At 38.6% G+C, this 23562-nt stretch overlaps 2 protein-coding genes across 3 annotated transcripts; one reads left to right on the top strand and one right to left on the bottom strand.

The window, feature by feature from the left end:
* Positions 1-1667: 1667 nt before the first annotated feature.
* CAPN10 (calpain 10) lies at positions 1668-14292 on the top strand. Of its 2 annotated transcripts, none has more exons than XM_036388552.2 (13): positions 1668-1719; positions 2095-2302; positions 3638-3769; positions 4004-4200; positions 5467-5684; positions 6202-6343; positions 7853-8019; positions 8577-8860; positions 9329-9531; positions 9901-10156; positions 11182-11381; positions 11959-12004; positions 13316-14292. In XM_036388552.2, the coding sequence occupies exons 2-13, from the start codon at positions 2159-2161 to the stop codon at positions 13343-13345; spliced, it is 2019 nt and encodes a 672-aa protein (XP_036244445.1). In that variant the 5' UTR covers positions 1668-1719; positions 2095-2158; the 3' UTR covers positions 13346-14292. The 2 variants fall into 2 exon arrangements, with proteins under 2 accessions (XP_036244445.1, XP_036244446.1); XM_036388553.2 differs by lacking the exon at positions 1668-1719 and adding an exon at positions 1875-1992.
* A 1001-nt stretch (positions 14293-15293) lies between these two features.
* Positions 15294-23284, bottom strand: LOC118689985 (cytochrome P450 2J2-like). Its single transcript, XM_036388554.1, has 9 exons — positions 23114-23284; positions 21939-22101; positions 21280-21429; positions 19722-19882; positions 18685-18858; positions 18310-18451; positions 17484-17671; positions 17228-17369; positions 15294-15543 (listed from the first exon to the last, which is right to left on the bottom strand). The coding sequence occupies exons 1-9, from the start codon at positions 23282-23284 to the stop codon at positions 15365-15367; spliced, it is 1470 nt and encodes a 489-aa protein (XP_036244447.1). The 3' UTR covers positions 15294-15364.
* Between the last annotated feature and the right edge of the window lie 278 nt (positions 23285-23562).

The following is a 23562-nucleotide window of genomic DNA, read 5'->3' as shown; positions in this document are numbered from 1 at the left end:
CTTCTCAGTCTTTCTTCCTTTCCAATGAGAAATGAAGCACCTACGTTAAAGTGGACTGAGACAACAAGGAGAGTACAATTTTGTCTTAAAATATTATCTTCAAGACCTTCTGTCTAAATAGACCTGTGTTTTATCTTCAGGAACAGTTTAATCCAGCAGGATTGCCAAGAGGCAACAGGGAAAGTTCTCTGCTGCTCTCATTGCAAAGAGTTTTGGGTTAACAGAAAAAAAATCATCAATTGCATACTGTATTAATTCACCCCTTTCCAACCTTGGAGTGGGGCAGGGAAAGTGTGTCAGGTATCTGAGAGACCAAGGTAACATCTATCTCTTTCCTTCTTCTAATAGCTTCATAAATAAATAGGAAGGTATTTAACTAATTAATTGTTGCAGGCTGGACCTCCTGTATTTACAGTTAGAGCTCAACACTTATCCTGCTTTCTAGAATCGGTCCTCTAATGGAATTTATGCAGTTGTGTGATCGCTGTTTCCTAAAGAATGCAGGGGTGAAATCACACAGATCAGAGCCTCACTGTTCCTGATACAGAGGCCTTTTTTTCCCCTTTCCCTCCCCCAACAGAGCTCTCCTGTGTTGCCCGCTCACAGCCACGCAGCTGCAGCTCCCTTGCATGAGCCGTGGACAAGAGGGTTATTCTTACTGCCAGCAATGTTTCCTCTGCTCCCAAAAGGGTCAAAACTCCAACGTGAAAAGTCTTGTTTGTTGATTAAATTTGCAGTGTACAGGGGAGAAGCCTTGTGTCTGTACAACGGGCATGACCAAGGGGCAGAGAACCTATTTCTGAATGTCGGGGGTTGGACAGCTGCTGCAGTTACCTGAGAGCATTTCCATCTGCCAAGGTTGGCTTGAGAGGAGGATTTCTGCATTAATGTCTGATAAAAACCACAGGCCCATGTTTTCTGTGGCTCTCTCGTTCAGATGACCTCTCTTCCCAAGGACCAGGTGACCTTAGACTCAAACACATCATGACAGGCAAGTGTGATGGCAGATTTTTTGGTAAGCACCTCGTCTTTCTACAGTGGCTCAGTAGCTTCTTTATTGACCACACCTGAGCTCCTTGAGAAACCCTGATGTGAAAGGCCCAAACATGAAAAAGACAACAGCCTCCTTCAGCGTGCCCTGAAACCCAAAACCTTGGCGTGCTGAAGGACGGCCTGGTGGGGCCCTTATTTCTGCATTTCTGTTCTTTGTTCCTGAGCTAGGCAGTATTTTTAAGGCACTTTTTCTATTTCACTGGTCAGCGGTAGCTATCAGAATACGGAAATTAACATATCGCCTTTGACGGTTCAGCCTGTGGACGACTATATGGTGATAAACAATCCAAAAATGTGATCTGTGCCATTATGTCAGGCAAGCACTCGATGAGGGCCAGCAATTTTTTTGTGTTTCTCTATCACAATCTTCATGGAAACACTTTGGATTAATTTTCCTCCGCCCTAGGAGCCCGTATCTCAGGTGCCCACGGCCCGTGACCCACATGAGCAGTTTCCCATTTCCCCCGGCCACGGAACCTCCCACAGCTCGAGGACTCCTCTGCTCCCCTCACCCGGGGAGGCGGGGCCAACGCGTGGTGCGCACGCAAGTATCGTCTGCTGATTGGTCGGCGGCGCCGTCCGTCATACGCGGGCTGGGCGGGGCCGCGCGTGCCGGCGTTGCCGGGTAACGGCCGCCCCGGGCAATGGCGGCGGGACCGCCCCTAGGTGAGGGGGGAACTGGAGCGGGGGCGGCAGGGCCGGCACCTCTTGTGGGGACGGGGGCCTGGGGGTCACGAGGAGGCGTGGGCGGAGGCGCCCTGTTTGGGCTGGGTGTGAGGAAAGGGGTGGGAGGTGAGCTTTGTGTGAAGGGTGTGTGCAGAGCGGGGTCAGGGACCTAGGCGGGTGTAGGTCTCCTCATGAGGAGGCCCCCTTCTCTTCCAGCTGAGCGCTGTAGGGCGGTGTCAGGTGCTGGAAGAAGCAGCACTGTGGTGGTTCCAGGTGCTCCGTGTTACAGCGAGAGGCTGTCCCTCCCTCAAAAAATCCGCCATGCCTGTTTGTTTCCCTGTTGCAATTCCCCGGTAACACTCACTTCTGTTGCAGGTTGATGCCTGGCCATTTAAAGTCGTAGGAATAGCCGGCAAAGCTGCTTAGGACTGTGTTGAAAATGCTGGGAGAGAAAAAGCAGTTAATGGTGGCAAGAGACCTTTACACAGACCCCACGTTTCCGGCCAGTGATACCTCCATATTTTTTAATTATTGTACCCCGCTGGCCCAATTCAGAGGCGAGATATCTTGGTTGAGACCTAAGGTGAGTTTTAAGGTATAAAAGGCTAATTTTAGCAGAATAGGGCTTTTAGTTAGTAAATGCAAGTTTGCATTGAATGACTGCTTCTGCTTATTTGTTTGGAAATACAAAGTGATAAAACCAGTGTATGTAAGCGTTAACAATACACGAGTTACAGTTTTTAGTCTAGGTGCTTGTTTGTAGGCTTGATTTAAATCCTCTTGTAGAGCTTTTAAATTTCATGGCATTATGAGAAAATCAGATATTTTATTATAAATATGTTTCGTTGTGCAAATTATGTGCATACCTAGTTAGAATGTAGCATTTTGTCATTTCCAAACTTTTTGATATATTGCATAACTGTCTTGAAAATAAGCAGTTGTATTTTAGAATTTTTTAGAAGCCTATTACTTTTGTTGTGGTTACTTTCTTTGTGGTTGCTTTTTCTTTGAAAACAGGAAAGAAAACTTTTAAAGTTTATGACTTGTATTGCTTTTAAACATAGGTGGGTTGCAGAGCAAGCTGTATTAGAGCTAAAAGCTTTAGATTGCATTTGTGCAGTACACCCATTTAAGGTGAAGTATTTATAATACTGCCTTTGTGTAGAGGGGAAAAAATGGCTATAAAAATGTAATGGAGGAAAAAGGCATGTTGTCTTGAGCTGTGTTTTTTCCCCAGTGTCTGAGGCTGTCTGTAGGACAGTGACAGAGCTGTATCAGGTGTAATTGGCAAACAAATGATTTCATGGAGTTGAGTATGCAGCTTCCTGCTTTTGTTCTTTACACCTTGATTGCTGCTGGGGGCTGTTGAGTTAATTTCCATCTCTTGCAGTGTTTATATATAAGGAGAACCATTTCACAAACTCACTTTCAGATCAGATTAAGTGTTCACAACTTTGCAGCTGAAATTCCCTCTTGTGCTACCAACTGATCTATTTTTCTGTGCCCTAGGAAAGGTTTTTCCCTTGTTCTAAATTTGAGACTTTTGTAATTTGGGATGTGCAGTTTAATGTGGCTAGCATCAGCCCTGTCACAGTTGATCATAAGTCTTGCAAGGACCTGATGAATTATTTAGTCTTTCACTTCTTACTGCTTATGCTAGGACTGCACCTGATGGTGACAGTTGTGTACTAAAATTCATGTGGGATCTGGGTTTACATTCACGAAGTACCTGCAAAATACCCCCACAAGCCATTTATTTGTTACTTCTTACTTAGGCTGTGTATGAAAAGGAAATTTTCTAGAGATAAAAAATTCCCTTATTTTATGAGAGATCTCTGAAGCCCTCCCAGTCCCTGAAACTAAGAATTCATTAGAATGTCATGCAGGATTTGCTTTAACTCCCCTTCTTTAATTTTAGGACATTTGTTCCTCTCCTCGGTTATTTTCAAACAATCTGCAGGATGTGCAAGTAAAACAAGGAATTTTGGGAGACTGTTGGTTCTTGTGTGCCTGTGTAGCTTTGCAGAAGAGCAAATACTTACTAAACAAGGTATGGAGAAGTTTTCTTCACCTATTTGACATTTGTGTATTGTTCTGCAGTCCCAAGCTGCCATATGAATATTGCCTTCATTATGCTCCGTTTCACTGCTTTTGTTATCATATTTTTTTCTGTGTTTGTTACAAATGGCTGATACAAATTCTTTATATTTTAAACTAGTTTTGTTTGCAGAAAATAAACTTCATTAATTCATTGTTTGCCTTGCTTTTGGCTTTTGCCCTGCAGGTGATCCCTCCAGGCCAGCCCAGCTGGACAGATGAGTCCTATCAAGGCTGCTTCACGTGCCGGGTCTGGCAGTTTGGCCACTGGGTGGAAGTGACCATTGATGATCGCCTGCCTTGCCTTGGGGGCAAACTCTGCTTTTCCCAGTGTCAGACAGAGGATTTGTTTTGGCTTCCACTACTGGAAAAAGCTTATGCAAAGTATGTGAATGCTGCTATTGATGGAAATAGAACTATAATACCTGTGTGTTTCTTCTGCTTGCCTATTTTACCCAGCTGCTTTGGGCATAGATCTGAGCATTGTGGCTGCTGGTGGTCCCATCCTGGCTTGTGCAGAAGTTGCTCTTTAAACTGAAGGTCTGAAAGGTGTGCTTCCAGTTGTATATGAAGTAAGATAGGCTTAGGGAGGTAATTCTGGTGAAAAGTAATCTGCAATGAATTTTCAGGGATCAAATGATGTTTGTTAAGTCTCTGTCCATTAGTTATCTAATTTGTTAAAGGAAGATGTTTTACTAGGGAAGATGAGAGCTCAATGAAAAACAGAAAGCATGCAGATGTCTTCATGGAAAGCAACAACATTGAGTGAGTTTGTGCTAGTTGAGGCTCTGGTTGTGTGAGTTTCACTGCTCTTTTGCATAATTTGTTAGTTTACCGTTTTAGAAAGAAAATGGAGCTATTTAGGGGTTTATGGCACATCAGCAGAAAAGCTGTTCAGACAGACAAAGTAATTTGGAGACAAAATGCACTGGTAAGATAGACATCTAATGTCCCAGAGAATCTGAGCAGATTTTATGATTGCCAGCAGAGGGCAGAGCAGACTTCAATTATGTAGTAACTCAGCTGTAGATTGAGCAGAAGCTGTGAAGCACCAATGTCATGTTAAAGCTTCTCTGTAGGTTTGAAATGTAATATTTGTTGTCTGCAGAGGTCTTATTGTTCAATCTTATAACTCTATTTTAGTCTTGACTTCTTTTGCTATATTTTTGCATCTGCTACATCAGGTGGGGCACTCTCTTGGTTTGCTTAGGTTGTTGAGGGAAGTGCTGCTCTAGTTATTTGTGCAAAGTGAATAGAGAATAATTGAAGAGGAAGAAATATTTCTATTTATACAGAATGCAGTTAGTATATCACAAAAGATAATGTAGAGCATGGATAATAAGGTACAAATGACTAGTACTAGACAACAGCAGTTTTTTTACTAGAATAGAGAGAAAGTAAGAAACTTCCCATCAAGCAGTGGAATATCCAATGGCTTACATATTCTTTAGATGTTGTGTTCTATATAAATAAGATTGTATGTGCTTTCTCTTGCCTACTTTGGGTTATGAGGTCAGGCACAGTCATGATTGTGATATAGAGTGGGGTTGCAAGTGTGTAGCAACTGTGTTTCTTTTGTTCTGCTGTGTGTACAAACTTTTAATTTTAATTTCTTTGTATTTTTCTAATTTTTTTGTTTAAATTTTTTAGAGTGCATGGATCTTATGAGCAGTTGTGGGCAGGACAGGTGGCAGATGCTTTGGTTGATCTGACTGGAGGAATTGCTGAAAGATGGACCCTGAAAGGCCCTGGAAAAAATGTGGAGAAAGAGAAGACTGGCATGGTTTTGGAGAAAGCAGTGTTTAGAAGATTAATGAATCTGAAGGAACAGTGTGTAATAAGCTGTTCAGTCCTCAACTCCAGACAAGGTGATAGTAAATGTCTCTATTAACAGGCTTCAAAGCACAAGGCAGCCAGCAAATACAAATGCTGATTCTAGTACCTTGCCAGTTTCATGGTACAACTTGAAATGTTTGGATAGATGAAGATTTAAGGCTGTTACTGAGTTCAGGATGGGGGCTGCTTTGGAGGCGTGCTTTTTATATTAGAAGCTAATACAGTCAATTCTCAAAAACAAATGCATCCCCCCAAAATGCACTCCCTTGAAGAAGCATCTCAAAAACAACCTTGAAAACCTCAATTAATTTTAGCACAGTGAATTTGTAGGGATTTGAGATCAAGGAGCAAGTTAATACACTCTGCAATGTTACTTTATGCTTTTATAGTCACTAAAATGAACTGTTTGAGATTTCTTTGTGCTGTTCTGATACAGATTTAAAACCAATTTCATTTTATCTCAAAATTGCCTTCTTTCACTAATTTTATTGCAAAATATGGAGCAGATTCTTTTGTGTTTTTTCAAATGCCTTTTTTTTTTCTATTCAGGTGCAAGTGAACTAGGAGAATTTCATGCCTTTATTGTGATAGACACATTGAATCTCTCTGAAGTGTCAGGCAAGGAAATCTTCCTGCTACGAATACGAAATCCTTGGGGGAGGCGGTGCTGGAAAGGGCCTTGGTGTGAGGGGTGAGCAGTTTTATATTCATTTGGAAAACCATTTGTGTAAGTTCTGAAGCACAAAGCTTATCTATGTATTACATAGGCAAACACTGCTAATAATCTCTAGCAGAGGAGAGAGGATTCGGTGTGTGTGCAATTATTCTTTAGAGGGCTGGGAGTTCACACAGCTCATTGGTTCTGAGGCTAGTAAATTTGATCTCCTAGTTCTTGCAATCTAAATTTTTTTAATAACTTCTATTTATCAAATCACATCTTTTTATAGAGACCAACTTAAGGTGTTGGCTAACTTTCTGTTTCTGATTTTTGTGCTTTTTTGGTGTTCTACCATTGACCTAAGTATCTTTGATCATGTTTGTTTCTTGAAATCATTCAGCTTTACTTGCCTCTTCTCATTTGTTCCTGGCTTAGCTGCAGAAAACAAGCAAAGGAGTAATTATAAAACTGTAGGAGAACGAAGGATCCTTATGCTTGTTGCTTGTGTTATCTCATTTCTGTAGATTGATATAAGTAGAAGTTGGAACTGAGTCTATATAAAGTAGAAATAAACGAGAGAACTGTTTTAAAGGACTTGCAGAAATATGTGTAGCAGCTCAAATAGAAAAGTAACAAGAATGAAAGGGCAGACCCTACTTGCTTATTTTGGAAAATGTTAGCATGTTTTGACTATACTAAAGAACATGCAATTCTTGACACAAGCAACAAGAGTTCAGCATTAAAATATGTTAACAATATGGTGATGCTCAGGAACATTTTTGTAGAAATATTTTTCTTCCCTGAGTTAGAAAAATAATTTAATTGCATTTATTGAGACTTCAGCTGATTTTTTTTTTTTTTTCTTTTGAGAGTGTTTTGGTCATACACTTGGTCTCTTGTAGTTTCTTTGTCAAAGAGTAAGTTGCCATATAGTTGCAAGAGGATAGGGTTTCATTGGATGGCCTTAGAGCCCTGTTTTATTCAAGTGCAGAACTGTTCTTTTTTGCTAGTGAAACAATGGGAAATGTTGAAACTACTAGTTTTTAATGAGCCCTAAATAATGAGGCGTTTAAATTCTTGGTTTATCAAGACTTGGCAAGCAGATTCATGGGGGTAGTCAGTTGCTTAATACAAATGGCAGATTTTGTTGTAAAGCATTAAAATTTTTTCAGAACGATGTCAGCACAGCTTGTTTTACTTTTTTGCCTCTTTTTTAAGCAACAATTAAAAGCCTTTTTTTTGCTCTCAGACTTCTTACTGTAGTGACTGTTGTAAACAAAGCACCTATTTCACCCAGAAGTCTGTTCTGCATCCAGTCGGGTATTAGGCTCTTTCTAAGTTTTCTTTGATAAGTTATGACTTATGTTTCCTATGATCCCTCTCACTGACCAGCAATGTGCAGAGAAAATTTCAATGCAATTATTTCACAATAAAATGAAGAAATCTCTTCTTACAGTCCTGCTCCGTAAGATATTTGGTAGAACATTGTTCTTGAACTCTGCTGGGCAAAGAGCTGAATGTTAACTTCTGTCTTATGTGCAGTGGTCAAGGATGGAACCAGCTAGATCCAGTAATTGCTTCAGAACTCCTCTCACAGATCCAAGAAGGAGAATTCTGGGTTGATGAAGAGGAATTTTTCAGGGAATTTGATGAGATTACTGTGGGCTTTCCAGTCAATGAGGAAGGACAACTTCAGAGCCTCCATACAGGTGTGATATGAGAAGACATCTTTCTCATGCAAATAACATTATGTCAAGGGGAAGAATTGATTTGAATTGCAAATGGGTACAACTAGACCATAATTTCTCTTTCTCAGTTTTCCCCTCTCCTGTAGATCCATTGGCCTTTTCTGTCTCTACTGAAAAACAGAAGGACAAGAGGAATTAAAGATCTTTAGAGAAACCATTGATATTTCTATCAAATTTAGTTACTTGCTAGTTGGTTGGAAGATTAGTGTCATCTGTCTAGAAGGCTGTTATTCTGGACAGTCCTGTGATGTTTTGTTTTTAATGGTATATAAATTTGGTATATACACATTTCTAGTAACAGTTTCTTATAAAAATTATGTCATTAGTTTTTCATTACCAACTGTGACATTAATTTTCATGCCTCTCAAAATCTTGGTCATGAATTTCTGCTTTGGGGAAGTGTCAGGATACGACAGCATGTTTTCTTGGGGTGAGCAATCTCTGCCATATACCTGTTGTGTAAAATTAAGCAGCTTCCCATGTCTGAAATCCTCACCGTGATTTTCTTATTTTGTTAGGGAAAGTGCTGTATCACTCTCAGAATCTCTTTGGATCCTGGGTGAGAGGCCAGTCTGCAGGTGGCTGCCGCAACAACAGCAGCTTCCCTACCAACCCCAAGTTCTGGCTGAGGGTGTGTGAGTCCAGTGAGGTGTGCATTGCTCTGCTGCAGAAACACAGGAAATACAGCACTGACTGGGCTGGAAGGATTCAAAAGCCAACTCGCTTAGCAGAGGAAAATCCATCTTTGACTGAAGGCATACAGGGAAAGAATTACCAGGCTGTGGGATTGCATGTCTGGAAGGTAACACTAAAGTGACATTTTTCTCTTTGCAAATAGAAGTTTAAAAGGAATACTGAAACATTTGAGTAAAATCATTCATTTCCCATGCCAGTGATACGATTCAACTAGTCACAAATTTTCTGTCTCTGGTTTATGCTGGAATGGTTCTGTTTATCTCACAGTTACTGTCTGTACAAACTATTACTGGACTAGTACTTTCTTCTTATCACTGAGCACTTGGGATTGTTCCAAACTAGTGCATGACATTTTGGGCTGATTGCTTGAAGCCATTCCTAAATTTACTCCTGAATGTTAACTCTTCCTACTTCTCTTTGATGTTTAGGTCATCTGCTGATACTCTTGTCTTTGTTTAATTTGTAAATGTATTCATGTTTAAAAATGTTTTAAACAATATTGGATAATTTTTAGTTTTATGATAAGCTAGTCATTTTTCCTAAACCACCACACATCATTATGCATCTATTCTAGGTGGAGAAGAAACGATTTAACCTTCCAAAGACCCTCTCTGCTCCTCCAGTTGTAGGTACCATCTGCCATTCCTACGACAGAGAAGTCCATGTGTGCTGTGACCTTTCACCTGGCTTTTATCTTGTTGTTCCCAGCACTTTTCTGAAAGATGCAGTAGGGAATTTCTTGCTTCGTGTATTTTCAACGGGAAGAATCTCTCTCAGGTAGGTTTAAAACAAAACAGAATGTTTCTTAAATTTGTTGACATAAATACAAGTGTAGCACTAAGTGGGAATGTTCAAAATATTTTGAAGAATTGTGCAGAGTGCTGTATAACAGCATTGTATTGTCTTTGAATTCATGCAAGTTTCCCAGCTCCTTGTTTTTGTCATGAAGCTGCTACTACCTCTTGTTAAAATACTAATAAGAAGTAGCCAGATGAGTAGCACCTTGACTCTAAACTGCAGCTTCTTGCTATATGTAGAGGCAAAATGTAGTGTTGGCAGCTGTTTAAAAGCTGGTCAGATTTGTTTATATTCTGGTAGTATGTGTTTTATACATTTTTTGTTTCTTTGCTCTCTTATGTTTGATAGTGAACTAAAGCCACCACCCATGGATGCTGCCCTCTGTGAAGAACTCCCAGCTGGTGAATGGGAGACAGTGCAGCTGCATGGATGCTGGAAGAATGGGCTAAATGCTGGAGGTAGCAGGAACTTCCCCTCCTTCCATACCAATCCCTGCTTTCCCCTCTCCGTTCCTGCAGGACCAGGGAAAAGCAGTGTGAAAGTCACCCTCCGTCAGCACTGCCTGGATAGCAAGTGTTGTCCAATAGGTTTCCATATTTTCCAGGTAAGGCTCCCGGTCAGTTTGATCGCTTGTTTGCCAAGGGTGAAGGTTAGCCTGGCAGCACAGGGCTCCTTGCAGTTTGCAAGGGTCTTGCTGCTTCTGGGAGAAACACTGGCTGACTCTGGAAGTAATGCTCATGAAAGATATGGAATAACTTGGGTAGTTACATTGCATAGTAACCAGATAATTGGTTTCACTGAATTCTTACAGGGTTCTAAATTAGTTTTAGCAACGATGAACTCTTTTGAGGATCTGCAAATAATTCTTGGTGCCCTAGTGATTGAGGACCAAACCTTTTGGTAATTCATCATAAAAACTTACTTTCTTTGTGTCTAATAATTAAATGTTTATAGGCAAATGATATTGGATCAAAAGGACTGTGATATCTTGAGCAGGTGATCAGAAACAAAAGATTTGAGTTGATATGGATAGACACGGATTCAACGTGTGTGCCAGTGTTCAACTGCATAAATGTAACCAAAGAGGCTGCTGCTTAGTAACTATTTCGCAGAGCAAGGTAGCTTTATTTTTAGAAAAGATGCTTCAAAAAAAGGTGTTGCTTAAGTGAAAAGTCTGGAGTTGGGCACCAGAAGTAATCATAAAACTTCAAGTACACAATATGTGAGGAAAGATTGGTGTTTTTTATATTCCTATAGAAGACTGAGATGAAGTCTAATACGACATTTTAGTACTGGAAAGACTACTAGATATAGGAAGGGCACAGTCTGTTCAGCAGATCCCTGAGGCAGAAAACAAGTGCTTTAGGCTGCAGCAGGGAAGAGAGAGATTAGAAAACAGAGAAAGCTCTATAGCTATATGAGTAGTGGGTTCTATACATTTGTCTACAAACAAGCTAGGAATGATTCATCTGTTCTTAGTACTGCCATCTGGGTTTTCTGGAAGCTTTTCCATTCCTCTTCTCTCTAGCTCTGTACAGCAGAGTGAGTATTTGGAATAAAGATGGTCCATATCACACTGTGAGACTGAAACAGATGAAACAGTAGGCATGTTTGCATACTTTTTTGCAGGTGCCTAACAGCAGCTGGAAACCACAAACCACTTCTTTTGTACACTTGGAGCCACTGGTGAGCTGTGTTCCTCACTGCTATTCCCAGGAAGTCAGCCGACTCTGCAGGCTTCCTGCAGGAAGTTATGTCATTATACCTTCTACATACTTGCCCAATACAGAAGGCAATTTTACAGTGGTCATAGCAACCAAAATAGACAGGTAAAATTATGTTGCCTTTTATTTGCTTTTCTAGTCTTTTTAGTACATGTATTATAGGAAATTACTGCAGTAATATGTTCTCCTGCTGGAAACTTTTTGTGAAGTCTTTGTCTTTCTGTTGTTTGCATGCACTGCTTACCACTTTGATTATGTTGGAAGAATGACTAAAAAAGTTAGTATTTGTTAAATCTTCTTGCATCACTTGTTGAATATCAGATGTCTCTTGCTGCAGGAGATGACACTTAAATAATTAATTACCATCATCCATGTTAGGATTTATGCTGAAAGTTACCAATGCTTTTTAGAATTCAGGGTTGTTTTTGAGAAAATGTGATGAGTAGCCAGACTCATTCCAGGTAGTGCTAACTATGATGTGAATAACAACAGCTCTGAATCAGAATTGTAAATTCCATAAGACTGCAGTAAGACTCAACAGAGTTGGAGAAAGATTTGCTAAGGGAAAGGATGTGGAATGAAGCCTGATATAACTTCTCTTTATGAAGTGGGATAAATGCTTGATATTTGCAAGATTCCCAATGCTTTGTGCAGAAATAAGTCTGGTTTGGGTTTTCAACAGGAAGCGCATTCACAGCCAGGAGACACTTGGACAAGTATTACAAGAGGTAAGTGATATATTTTGATGGATATATTTTGATGTATTCATTCTTGGTGTCACCACAGATCTGTTTGTTTTAACTATATGTTGTATCCTTCCTCCATCTGATTGGTTTTGATATTTGATATTCTCTGTATTGCAATTTTAAAATTCTAATGATGTTATAGTGTTGTAAAGGCCTAAGAAACCACAGCAAAATGAGATTAGGTTTTTATTTGTTTCCCTACAGTCAGCCCATACAGCATCCCACCATTATAATACCTCCTGGAGTGCAAATTGTTTTCATTGATTTAATGACAGCTATTTCCGATTTTGGTTTTGTTTTGCTTGATTAGATAGGCATGTAATATAAAAGGGTTGGATGTGAATACTGAGTAACTAATACTTATGGTGATTTTATTGGGTACAGAGAAGAACTTTGGTTAAAATATTTTAATTAAAATATAAAGTATTATTTTAACAGTGGTTTGAAGATACATGATTTGGTTGGTGGATCAAAACATGTCCTTGATAACACTCTGCTTATTAGGTGGAACAAGACCATCTAGATGCTTGGGTCTTTCCCTTTGAGGTTTGAACAAAACAAAAATTGTAGGAAAAGCTCTTCAGCCAAGTTTAGAATTGGCTTACTCATTTTCTGAATGTGGGTCATGTTGACCAGTGGTTACATTTTTTTCTTAAAACCACACAAACAGTATGGATTTTGTGTGCTTAACAAAGTGGACACAGACCTGTGTGTACTTTCCTTATGGTTCCTGTTACTTTAACATTTAGGAGCTGAACTATGCAATGAAGGTCCTTTGTTACCATTGTTTTGAGAACAAAATGTTCCAAGGCCATTATATCAAAAGGAATCTATTCAAACTTATGTTTCTTTATATTATTTATTGAAACAGAATCAAAGAAACAAACAATTTAGATTCTTCAGGACAGCTTCAAGAATCTGGAAATTGCAGTTATATTTTTCTTATCAGTGGGAGAAATTAATGTCTGAATCTAATCTTCAACAATATGGGCATTTCTAAAGACTGGACTTTAAACTTTCAGGAGTTTAGCTCCTGAGGGTTCCAGGGAGTTTGCCTAACTTTGGGCTAGTGATTTCTAAAAGATGCGTAACAAGAGCGGAGCTGGATGTCAGTTTATTTTTCTAAAAGTTTGATTGTGTTCTCTAGTTACTGAAGTTATGGAATTTATGAATTTTAAAATTTTTGGTATTCTTAAAGGATGTTTCAGCTGAAAACCTTGCATTTTAACCTTAGTTTCTAAATCTTTTTTTTTCTCCACTTTAATTCCTTCTCTATTGCACATTTTCTTATAGGTTTCCTTTACAACTGTGATGAAAAGGTAGTGTGGAATTCTCACACAGTCATTTCAAGAAACGTTGGGAAGCCAAGGAATGCCTCATCTCTTGCTCATCTCAATTTTAAATGGAGTAACAAGATGTTCTTAGCCCAGCTGTTTTTCACTGGTACCAACTGTCAGGCCTGTAATAACTTCTTTGTAAAAAAAAATACCTCTTTTAATCATGAACACTCTGAATATTTGGTCTTCCCACATTTTTAGAAGGAGTATTGTACAGCAAATTATCATGTACCTCAGTTCTTCAAAAACAAAAGTGAAGAATATGCGCATGTTTTAACCCAAGCTACGGTTTTGGAAGAAAACCATAAAACCTACGTGTAAGGCCAGGTTGGATGGAGCCCTGATCACCCTGGTCTCATGGAATGTGTCCCTGCCCATGGCAGGTGGATTGGAACAAAATGATATTTAAGGACCCTTCCAGCTATAACCATTCTATGATGGTGAAATAATATTTTTTTGGGGGAAAAAAAAATCAACCTGACAGAATAACTTCATGTGACCTAAGGGGTGGTGAACATAAAGGAAAAACTGGAGTATTTTTTTCAGGTAGGATATACCTCAAGAACCATCAAAATACACTGGAGTAGAAAAAGTCCAAGCTTGTATCTGACACTGCCAGTCCTGCTGCTGAGCACTTTACCTTGGGCTCTCTATGGAACAAAGCAGATGGTGCGTTCAAAGGAAAGATTTTTTTGGTGAGTTTTGCTTTAATGAATGCCAGAAATAAAAAAGACAAGACTTGAAAACTTTTGAACTATCCTATCAGACTGCTTTTGTAAATCTGTAAGAATGTGTTTTATGGAAGAGCTGCCCTTGCTGCAAGAAATGTGCAGTTTAAGAGTTTTTTCTTAATTTATGTTTGAAAGTGTTTCTTATTCAAGCAGGATTTTCAAATGTTATATTTTCCTCAATAAAAATAAAGTAACATTAAAAGTTTTAAAATGGCTTTTATTTAAAATTTAAATACTTCAATTATGTCAAGTGTGCATTGGTTCTGTCGTAGCAAACATCACCATGTGTTAGAACCCTGGGGTTTCACTTAGTTGAAGGGAATAATGGGAAATAATACTTGCAAGGAGAATCAAGTCTTCCATTAGTCCCAGAAATATGTAGTATTCTGCTTTTGCTTTTAACTACATCCTGCCATAGTTTCTGCTAGCTCCTGTTGAACTTTGCAAATTGAAAGGATTTAGGATGCTTTTGGCTGAATTTTAAATGGTCAAAATCTTCCACATCTGTTGGTGTGGAAAAAGAGCAAAAGAAAACACTGTGAACAATAAATCTCTACTGTACCTACTAAAACAACTGTTGACATCTTTATTTTCTTAATTTCTTGAAAAGCTGTTCATTTCTCTTCAAATAGGAAATTATTGGATCATACGTCAGTGTTTCTAAACAGAAAGAAAAGTTTGTGAAAGTGCATGGACCCGAGTTGTGGTGAAATAGAAATTGGATACTGAGGAAGTAAAAAAAGATGTAAGGATTTCTAAATGGACTATGGTTATGAGAGGCCCCATACTATAATCATTTTTGTGTGTGTGAAGTTTATGCTACACTATATAATGCTTTGTGGGAGAGTGAAAGGCAAAGGTATCAAGACTAAATGTGTGTATATTCTATTACCTCCTGCAAGAAGATCTAAGAAAAGACCTGTGAACTCAGAGTAACAGCTTACTGAAGAAAATTTTATTCAAGCATCCTTACTGAGCAGTCGTCCCATTTTAAGAGTGTGATACCTGACAGAGCATATTTGCAGGAAACTACTTGATACAGGCCACTTCTCTAACATCCTACAGCTAATTCACTGCTACTGTGAGTGTGAAAATACATTTTTTTGGAAATATTGTGTGTTTGTGTATGCCCAAGACTCAATTATGTGAGTTTGGCAACTGGACTTTCATTTCAGAAAGTTCAGTAGATGAGAATTGAGATAGTGAAGCATGTTTCTAAAGGATCTGCACTTACTAACAGTTTGAAGCCTCTCAGCATTGTAGTGTGTTACAGACTAGCGTGGAATAGCACAGAGTTTATATGGATGTGGCTGCAGTATTGCACCCAAAATGTACTCCAGATTGATTTCCTTCACCCCCTCAGGGAGCTGGAATGTAAATGCCCGAAGGAGATTGGTAAAGAAGATGAACAGTTCAACTCGTGCCATCCGTTCCCCCAAACATACACGGTGCCCTGTAGAGGAAAATCAAGAGACTTGGTTGAGTGAAGTTAAATTCTGTACAAGAACTTAATAGAATTTTCTGCAGAGTTCCATAAAGTCTGTTAATGTAAGATAATTATTTTGTTCTGTAAAGACAGAAGATGCTTTAGGAGGAGGGTGGGGAACCATTTAACTGAGAAACTGTGCGCCTCTGTCAAGTGTTTGATTTGGTGTTTTGATTGGGTTGTTTAGTCTTTTTTCACCCCTAGAGAATGTATACAAGTCTCCCTTTCCATTGTTGATTCTTTTTGTGAGAGCCATGAATTGCTTCTTAGCTAAGCCAGATTTTAAAAAGATTCATATACTTCAGAGTCTTATTTTGGTTGTTGAGAAGGGAGGGCTGGAGCATTGTGGGATGCAGTTCTGAAGCCAAGGAGGATGTAATCAGGATTTCTTTATCAGAAATTCAGAAGGGTATGTTGGGTACTTGTAGCTCTAACACTGTCAGAGGCAGATGTGTGAGCTAAGGGAGTGAAATGTGCAGTGATATATAGACTCAGTGACTCATTTTGGCATATTGTTTACAGGATATTTCAGGCTATCTACATATTCCAGGCTAAAACTCCAAAGGTAGATATTCAGAATATCTAAATGCTCAGATTACATAAACTGAAAACAATCAGAGCAAGTTAGAGAAATAGTCCTATGCCACAGTTGAAATGGGAGCCCAAATTGATTGTCTCATATTCATAGCCATTTGGTGAGTGAAGGAGGTAAGGTGATAAATACCTGCTTTGCAAAGATGATTTTAGGATTTACTGACAATTTAGAGAATTTAAAAAAACCCTAGATTTACTATATTTAATCTGACCATGTGTTACTCAGTATGCTCTTTGCTATTTCTCTACAAGAAGTGTGTAGTAGTATAGTGTCACAGTAACACAAAAAACCCTCTGCTGTTTCCCAGTGGTTTTATTGTGAATTTTAGTAATGATAACACTTTCCTCTTTTGTGCTGCTGTTTTTCATAGTCAGTTTGTTGGAGAAACTAGTAGACTAGAGAAACTGACTACAGTTGTTGCATACTGCTTTTCACCCTTTCCCCCCCTCCATATCTTTGAATGCCTGCATTTTGCACTGTAAGTTAGTTAAGTTGTACATTGTAATATGGTTTTGAAAAGTTAAATTTTTTGATTGCCTAATAATATTCTACTGAAAACCTACAAAATCTACTGGATTTTTCTCGTTTTCTACAGATACAAGAAAACACGGTGCTAGCCTTTTAACAAAGATTTGGGAGACTGAGGTTTGGTTTCCTACTTCTTCACAGATTTTCTCTATATGTTTTGAAAAATCATATTCCTTTTGTCATTGGCCTTCCTTTTTGGTAGTTAGCTTGATTTAACAGGGAATTACCTCAATTTAACACATTAGGAGATAAGCTTGGATATCCTTATGGTAGGAACCCTGGATATGCCAAGGAAAGAGCATTTTATCTCCCAGCCATACTTATCCTCTGTTTGAATACATGAAAAATACAAAATGCACAATTTTGTGGCTCTTAGAGCAGAAGACCTGAATTTGACTATTTGACTCATTTGAAAGATTTAATCTAGTCAAATACATTTTTATAAATGTATATTTTAGAACTTAGAAATAGTATTTTTAATCTTGCTGCAAAACAGAGCAAGCAGGAATTTCAAGGTCAGGGTGTTACCTGCTGAGAAAGGTAAGAATGCCTCTTTGTTCACAAAGTTGCCATCCAAATCTAGGAAATGATCTGGGTTGAACTTCCAAGGGGTTGCCCAGTGCTCGGTGTCATACACCACAGAGTGCAGATTTGGCAACACAAGCGTGCCCTGCAAGAAGCAGCAGAGATCTCATTTTCCATAGATTTTCCTTCTCTCTACGTCATATAAATGCTAAATATTAACAGCTCAAAGATGTAAGAAATAGGGGGGTATCCTCTGTACCTTTTTAATGTGAAAACCCAGCAGAGTTGTGCTCCTCAGGCACTGTCGAGGGACCCCGACAGAGGTGACGTTGCTGTAGCGCAAAGCCTCGTGGATCACTGCGTTTGTGTAGGGCAGCTGCTTACGGTCTTCATAGCTAATGACATGGGAGGGTTCCAGAACAGCCTCTATCTCTCTTTGAACCTTTTCTGCAGACAAATGAAAATACTTTCATTTCCCACTCTGCGCCCCTCCCTCATTTTGTATGAGAATGTCCTGTCCGAGGGAAATAAAAGAAATTATGTTGCTATGAAATGCTTTGGCGTGTGGTTTGACTGCTGTGTAGGTTTCAGTTGATCAAGGAAGTGCATCTCTCTGAATCACAGGATGATGTTCATTTAAGACACCTACTTGGTGATAAGGATAGTACAATTTTGTGTTTCAAAAATGGATTAAAATTTGAAATGACAGGTATAATTTCCATTGTTTATAAATATGTATCTGATTGGCTATCTTTTAAAAACTTTTCGACTTCAAAGGTTAGGAGGAGACTAGGTTGCATATGAAATGTCTTGAACCTTGTTATTCTGTCTTGCCAACCCATTCTAGTGAGGTAAAACTGTGGCTACTACTAATTTCTGCTAGTGTTGCTGGTGGACCAGATGGGGAAGCACCTGTTTGTTTCATCTATTCATTTATTTTCTGGATCCTAATTGCTGATGTACCACCATTCATGTGCATAGCTAAGGGGTTTTTTTTGTCTTGCAAGTGATTGATCTATATTATTACACTAATGATGTTCATTGTGATCTTGAATGCAGCTCTCTCTGATGGTGCTTTTGCTCACCTTGTATTTCTGGGTATTGTACCATGTAGAGCAGTGCCCAGAGAAGGGTGGTGCTTGTTGTTTCTGTCCCTCCCAGCAAAAGATCAACCACAGTCTGAACCATATTTTCTTTATTGAATGTAGAAGTAGGGTCGTCCTTGGTCTGTAGGGTATATTCACAAGAAGACTATGAAATAGATCATTTCACATATTTCATCAGTCACATAGAAACTGTCATTGTTTGATGATAACAGTGAGCAGCCCATCAAATCAAACACCTTCAGTGCTGCACAAATAGAGTGTGTGTGTAAAAATCCTTTGGCAGTTATTGGAACAGCAAATGTTTGTAGTAGGCATTGAGCCAAGGAAGGGAGACTGTAATAAACAAATACTTACTTTTGTTATTTGATCCAGGTAGAAGTCAATGAGATCCTGTGAATCACTTGTGTTCTGTCTTTCATGGGCCTGAACCTCCTCCATGACTAATCTGTGCATGAAGTCATTGTATGCAAACACCTCCTGATGAGGCCCTGGGAGATGGTGCATGAGCCATGGGAAAGCATCATACAGCTGTGGTGTTAATCAGAAAGCAAAGAGTGTCAGATCCCACTTCTGATTTCCTGATAATTGTGAAGTCACCACAACATGTGGGCAACCAAACTGGGATGAGAGGCAACAGACACAAGTAAGAGAGATTAAATACTGGGAACATAAATATATTTTACTTTTTGGATCAATATCTAATAATGTAACAGGGGTTCTGAAAATGGGTGAGTAATTGATTGCTGAATCAGGCTCACAAACAGATTTTTCTCAACCTTGAAATTTTTACTGTAATTTTTTTTAGGCATCCCTTTATGAAGAACCCCTGATAGTCTTTTAGAATGCCAGTGTGCCAAAATCTGCACAAGTTAAGCAATAGCTAGGGTTTCAAGAACTTAAAAATATTCTTCTTGGTGTGATGAAGTTGTAACCTGTATCTTATAGGAAGCTCAGAATAACTCAGATCTTGTTGGTAATATGAATTATGAATTGAAGCAAGATGTCTTTTCAAAAGAGCATCCATTTGAAGACTTAGTTCTTATTAACTGCCTTTCTGGATTTGCAAGACTAAATGAAATTTTAGAAGCTGCTTTCATTTAAGAACTAAGAATCTTAAATACACATTGTTCTGCAAATGATTGCTCATTGGAAATCTGTGAAAAGCAGCGATGATCTAGAATTTTAATTTTAGGATGTGATTTACAGACATAAAAAAGAATTAGAAGCCAATAATTGCATATACAAAGTGTGTATTTATTTATTACTTCACTGTGGCTTGTAGAACAACGGTATATTTGGAACTGCAAATGTTTGTGAATAATTGACTTTTAATTTCTTTTGACTTGTCAAGTGCAAATGAATCTTAAGGAACAAGAAAAGTAGGTTCTTACCCTGCCCCAGATAGTACCTTGAAAGTAGATCACAGAATAAATAGCTTTGATGAGTTTGCTGAAAGATTCATCCTCACTGGAGAAGCAATGACCGAAAACAACAGCACAAATGATATTTGCAATTGCATGGACGATGGAAGTGTGGGGGTCAAAAGGTTTACCTGTGAATATGGGAGGTGCTGTGAGAACTTCTGAGTAGACTACAGCAAGAAAAACGAGGAAGACTTTTTTTTAATGGTAAAAACAACAAGGGATCAGATTATTTTTAGAAAAATTTCACGTAAGTTAAGCCTAGTTTAGTATATATTAACTGCATGAGTTTTAAGTGCATGGAATCTTAATTTTCAATCTGCTCTTTACTCTTGTAAAATACAGTGATAATCAGTTTTGAGTAGTCAAACATAAAAGCTCCCCTTTGACTTGTGGTCTGGGTTGTATGGAAACACAAACAATTAATTAGAGCATATGCCTTCAAATATGGAGGCAGATATTTAAATTTTGCTGTTAAAAACCAAAACAATTCTCACCATCCTCCCCCCGCCCCCCCCCCCCCCCCAAAAAAAAAAAACCAGAAAAATTTAGCGTTTTCATTTCTTAGTTCTGTTGAAATGACTTATCTCTTTTTGGTTTTCAAGTATCAGCTTAACAATCCAACCACAGATGTATTTTTTTTTCCACAGACTGAAAAGGCAAAGCTCATATAATAGGGTGGAATACATCTCCCATTGAAAAGGATTAAATCCAGAAAAAAGTAAATTAAGTACACATTTCCATGGCAGGGACAACCTTTGAAGTATACTTCTATGGAAAATACATCCCTGACTTCAGTCCAGTGCTCCTGGTTGTTCTTGGAAAGGGTAAATACATTTATTGAGTTTAAAACTGAAGTGGGGTTTCATGGCAGGTAAAGCTTTGGGCTGTACAGGGACTCGAGGTAGATGATTTTTTTCATCTCCTACATTTTAAAGATGTGTGAATGTTGCTCTCAGAAGAGAGATGGGCCTGGTCCAAGGGGAGTTAGAAAGAGACCTCAGGCAACCTCTCTGTGTTTTCACATGGAACAAGATGTGGGTGAGGGATTTGGCTGCTCAGAATATTTATATTTTATTGCTTTATTTTGGCAGCTTGCTAAAATTCTATTGGTTTCTATTTCATCCAAACCTTGAAAAGAAGATTTTTTTGGATAACTGAATGATACATTCCTTGTTTTGGGGTTCTTTCTCTGCCAAATCCTGAAAGCCTGCTGTCCTAGAATGACTTCCAGCAGGTCATACATTGTGTATTTTAAGGAGGGTTTTTCTATACTCCTTGACTGTAAGAATCATTACCAGCTGTGTTGATAATAAACATTTTTAAACTCTCCTTATTTAAAAAGAAACAATTTTATATTGCCCACTGTGCAGACAAAACATTTTTTGCAAAGAATGCAGTTAAGAAGCCAGTGAAAGTTCTACTAATAGTGACAATATCTATAGTACTTGTAAAAATATACTGTGAAACTTTTAGCAGCCCTAATCTTTCAGGAAAACTCTAAGTGTTGTTCTTCTAGTGAATTTACCTTCTGTATTTGTGAAGATATCCACAAGGTGACAGGCCTCTCTTTGAATTTGATGCTCCAAATTGTTCTTACCAAGTGCCAGACTTCTTATAATTGTCATGCCAAAGCGTCTCTGCTGCTTCCAGGTGTGGCCATTTGTCAGGAAAATACCTGAAAAACACACAAACATTTAGTTCATTGCTGGGAGGGAAAATCCTTTCACTGCAAATTTTGATTTAGATGAGGTTGTATTTCACTAACAAGATACAATGATTTTAGATTTTAGAAGCTGAGTTTTGGTCTCTGAGGATTTTATGACACCCAGCTGCTCCTAAATGCATCCCTGTAAACAGAGTGGGTTTTCGTGAGGACTGAACAGCTTTGTCTATAGATATCTTCTACATGAGCAGTCTTCTGGTTTAGAAGTTATACAATTGAAAGGCAGCTTCTCCAGGCAAGTATTCCTTTGCATCTATTGGGAAGGAAAAAGACTGAGTCATGTGCTTTATAAGACAATAAATTTTTGGTTTTTCCTTAACATGCTTAGCACTGCATGAAACACTTTTTTGCAGTGAGAGCCCACATATGTCCTGGTACAGCAGTAGCTGATGTGTGTGCACAAGAAAACATCTTCCTTCTTTACACCTTGTTCTATCTGATTCTTGTGTAACACTTTGTACCTTTCTCGCCCATCATATCCCTGTAGAAAGGGGTGAGAGGTCTTCCGGAAACTTCTTCTGAGTGGGTGACAATGCCATCTTTTACTGCTTTGTATCCATTCAGCACAACCAGAGGTGTCTGTCCCATCCACAGTGTGTAGATGTTTCCGTAGGTGTTGGTTAACTGAAGAGTTGATAACAGGAAATTTGTAACTATAAACCAGGGAAAGCATGCACTACAAGATCAATTTATTTAAGAGTTTTCTCTAGTTGTGACTAAACCCATTTGTTGGCATCAAATTGAATTGCAGGTTTTAGAAAAAAAATTTATTTCTGTTATTAACGTGCTTGGGGAACAGAAGATAATTGCTCTTTATGGAATAGATGCTAAGGACATCTTTCAGAAGAGCACCTCTCTAATTTCACAGAAAGAAAACCAGCAGGTTACTTTGTTAGCTCTGAATCAAAGAACAAATTATTACAGGCAAAATCCCAGAGCTTTTCTCTTTATTTTATTAATGAACCAAAATGATGGTATTTTCTTGTCTCTAACTTACAAAGAAAGAAAATAAATGTTCTTGCTTTCTTTACCTTCCACAGGATTTTTCTATTTTCCTCTGTTGTTCCTCACATCATGCTTATGTTTTTCCTTGTAATAGCGGGAAGCAAATTCCTTACTTTTTAAAAATAGTTTTGATTGGTGTGATTAGTTCTGTTGTAAACAGCAATCATATTTTCCTGCTTTGTTTTAGCAGTAACCTGTTTACAGCAGATAAGAAATCTTTTTGCTGTAAAAACAAGGAAAAAAAGTGTCTGATGAGGGTACAGGTTTGGTCTTCTAGTGGAGATATTCCAGTGGCACTGGTGTCAGGAAACAAGGAGAGCTCTGCTAGCGGTGGCTTACAGGGCTGGATATTAACACAGAAACAGAATGAAACTGCCAATGAAATACCATTCTATGACAGTGTTTGTGAAAATGTAACCAAAAGAGAGAGAAAATAGCAAGGACTAAAGCAATGGTGATGTTTAAGACTCAGAAATATTTTTAATACTGCAGGGTCCTCAGAGTCCTTGAAACTGGCTGGTAATCAAGCTTGAGGTTTAAAAAAATATCATTTTAAGCCATTCCTATGCAATGCACAATTTACGTTAACATAGATTCAGACTGATTTGCAAGCACAGAGATAAATAAATACCTTACTGAGAGTTTCTCGGCGTAGTTTGAAGTCCAGCAGCCACAAATTTCCGATGATGGGGAGGGGAACTGGTCCTGGAGGAAGCTGGGTACGCATCCATTGCAGCTTGAGGAACTGCAAAATCAGGAGACACACTACTAGAGCTATAAAAATCTCAGTAATCCCCAACATTTTATCAAAATTTTAGCTTCTCACTGGTTTTGGCTTTTTTGGTCTTTTTATTAATTTATTTATTTTTCCCTATGATTTCTTCTGAAAATTTGGATTTGTGGATATGTTTCTTCTACTGAATCCAAACTCTTTCTAAGGATATGCCTCCTGTAGGCATCCCTCTCTGGTAATCTACAGTTTTCCAAAGCTGAATCCCTAGAAAACCAAACTATGTGAAGCTTTGTGGTTAGCCAAGCCACACCCACTCTTTTTTTATGATCTGCAATTGTGACCTCTTT

This window comes from Molothrus ater, chromosome 10 (assembly GCF_012460135.2).
Source record: "Molothrus ater isolate BHLD 08-10-18 breed brown headed cowbird chromosome 10, BPBGC_Mater_1.1, whole genome shotgun sequence".
Lineage (NCBI taxonomy): Eukaryota > Metazoa > Chordata > Aves > Passeriformes > Icteridae > Molothrus > Molothrus ater.
The sequence above is the reverse complement of the archived record's forward strand: the minus strand, read 5'-3'. Positions and strand labels throughout refer to the sequence as shown.

Excerpts from the sequence above, each read along its gene's own strand:
- LOC118689985 (XM_036388554.1), bottom strand. The coding sequence starts at position 23,284 with ATGTTGGGGATTACTGAGATTTTTATAGCTCTAGTAGTGTGTCTCCTG. Across the intron at positions 22,102-23,113 it reads GCCGAGAAACTCTCAGTAAG|TTAACCAACACCTACGGAAA; the intron begins GTATTTATTTAT and ends TCAACTCTTCAG. Across the intron at positions 17,370-17,483 it reads TGGGTTTTCACATTAAAAAG|GGCACGCTTGTGTTGCCAAA; the intron begins GTACAGAGGATA and ends TGCTTCTTGCAG.
- CAPN10 (XM_036388552.2), top strand. The coding sequence starts at position 2,159 with ATGCTGGGAGAGAAAAAGCAGTTAATGGTGGCAAGAGACCTTTACACA. Across the intron at positions 2,303-3,637 it reads TATCTTGGTTGAGACCTAAG|GACATTTGTTCCTCTCCTCG; the intron begins GTGAGTTTTAAG and ends CTTTAATTTTAG. Across the intron at positions 10,157-11,181 it reads TAGGTTTCCATATTTTCCAG|GTGCCTAACAGCAGCTGGAA; the intron begins GTAAGGCTCCCG and ends ACTTTTTTGCAG.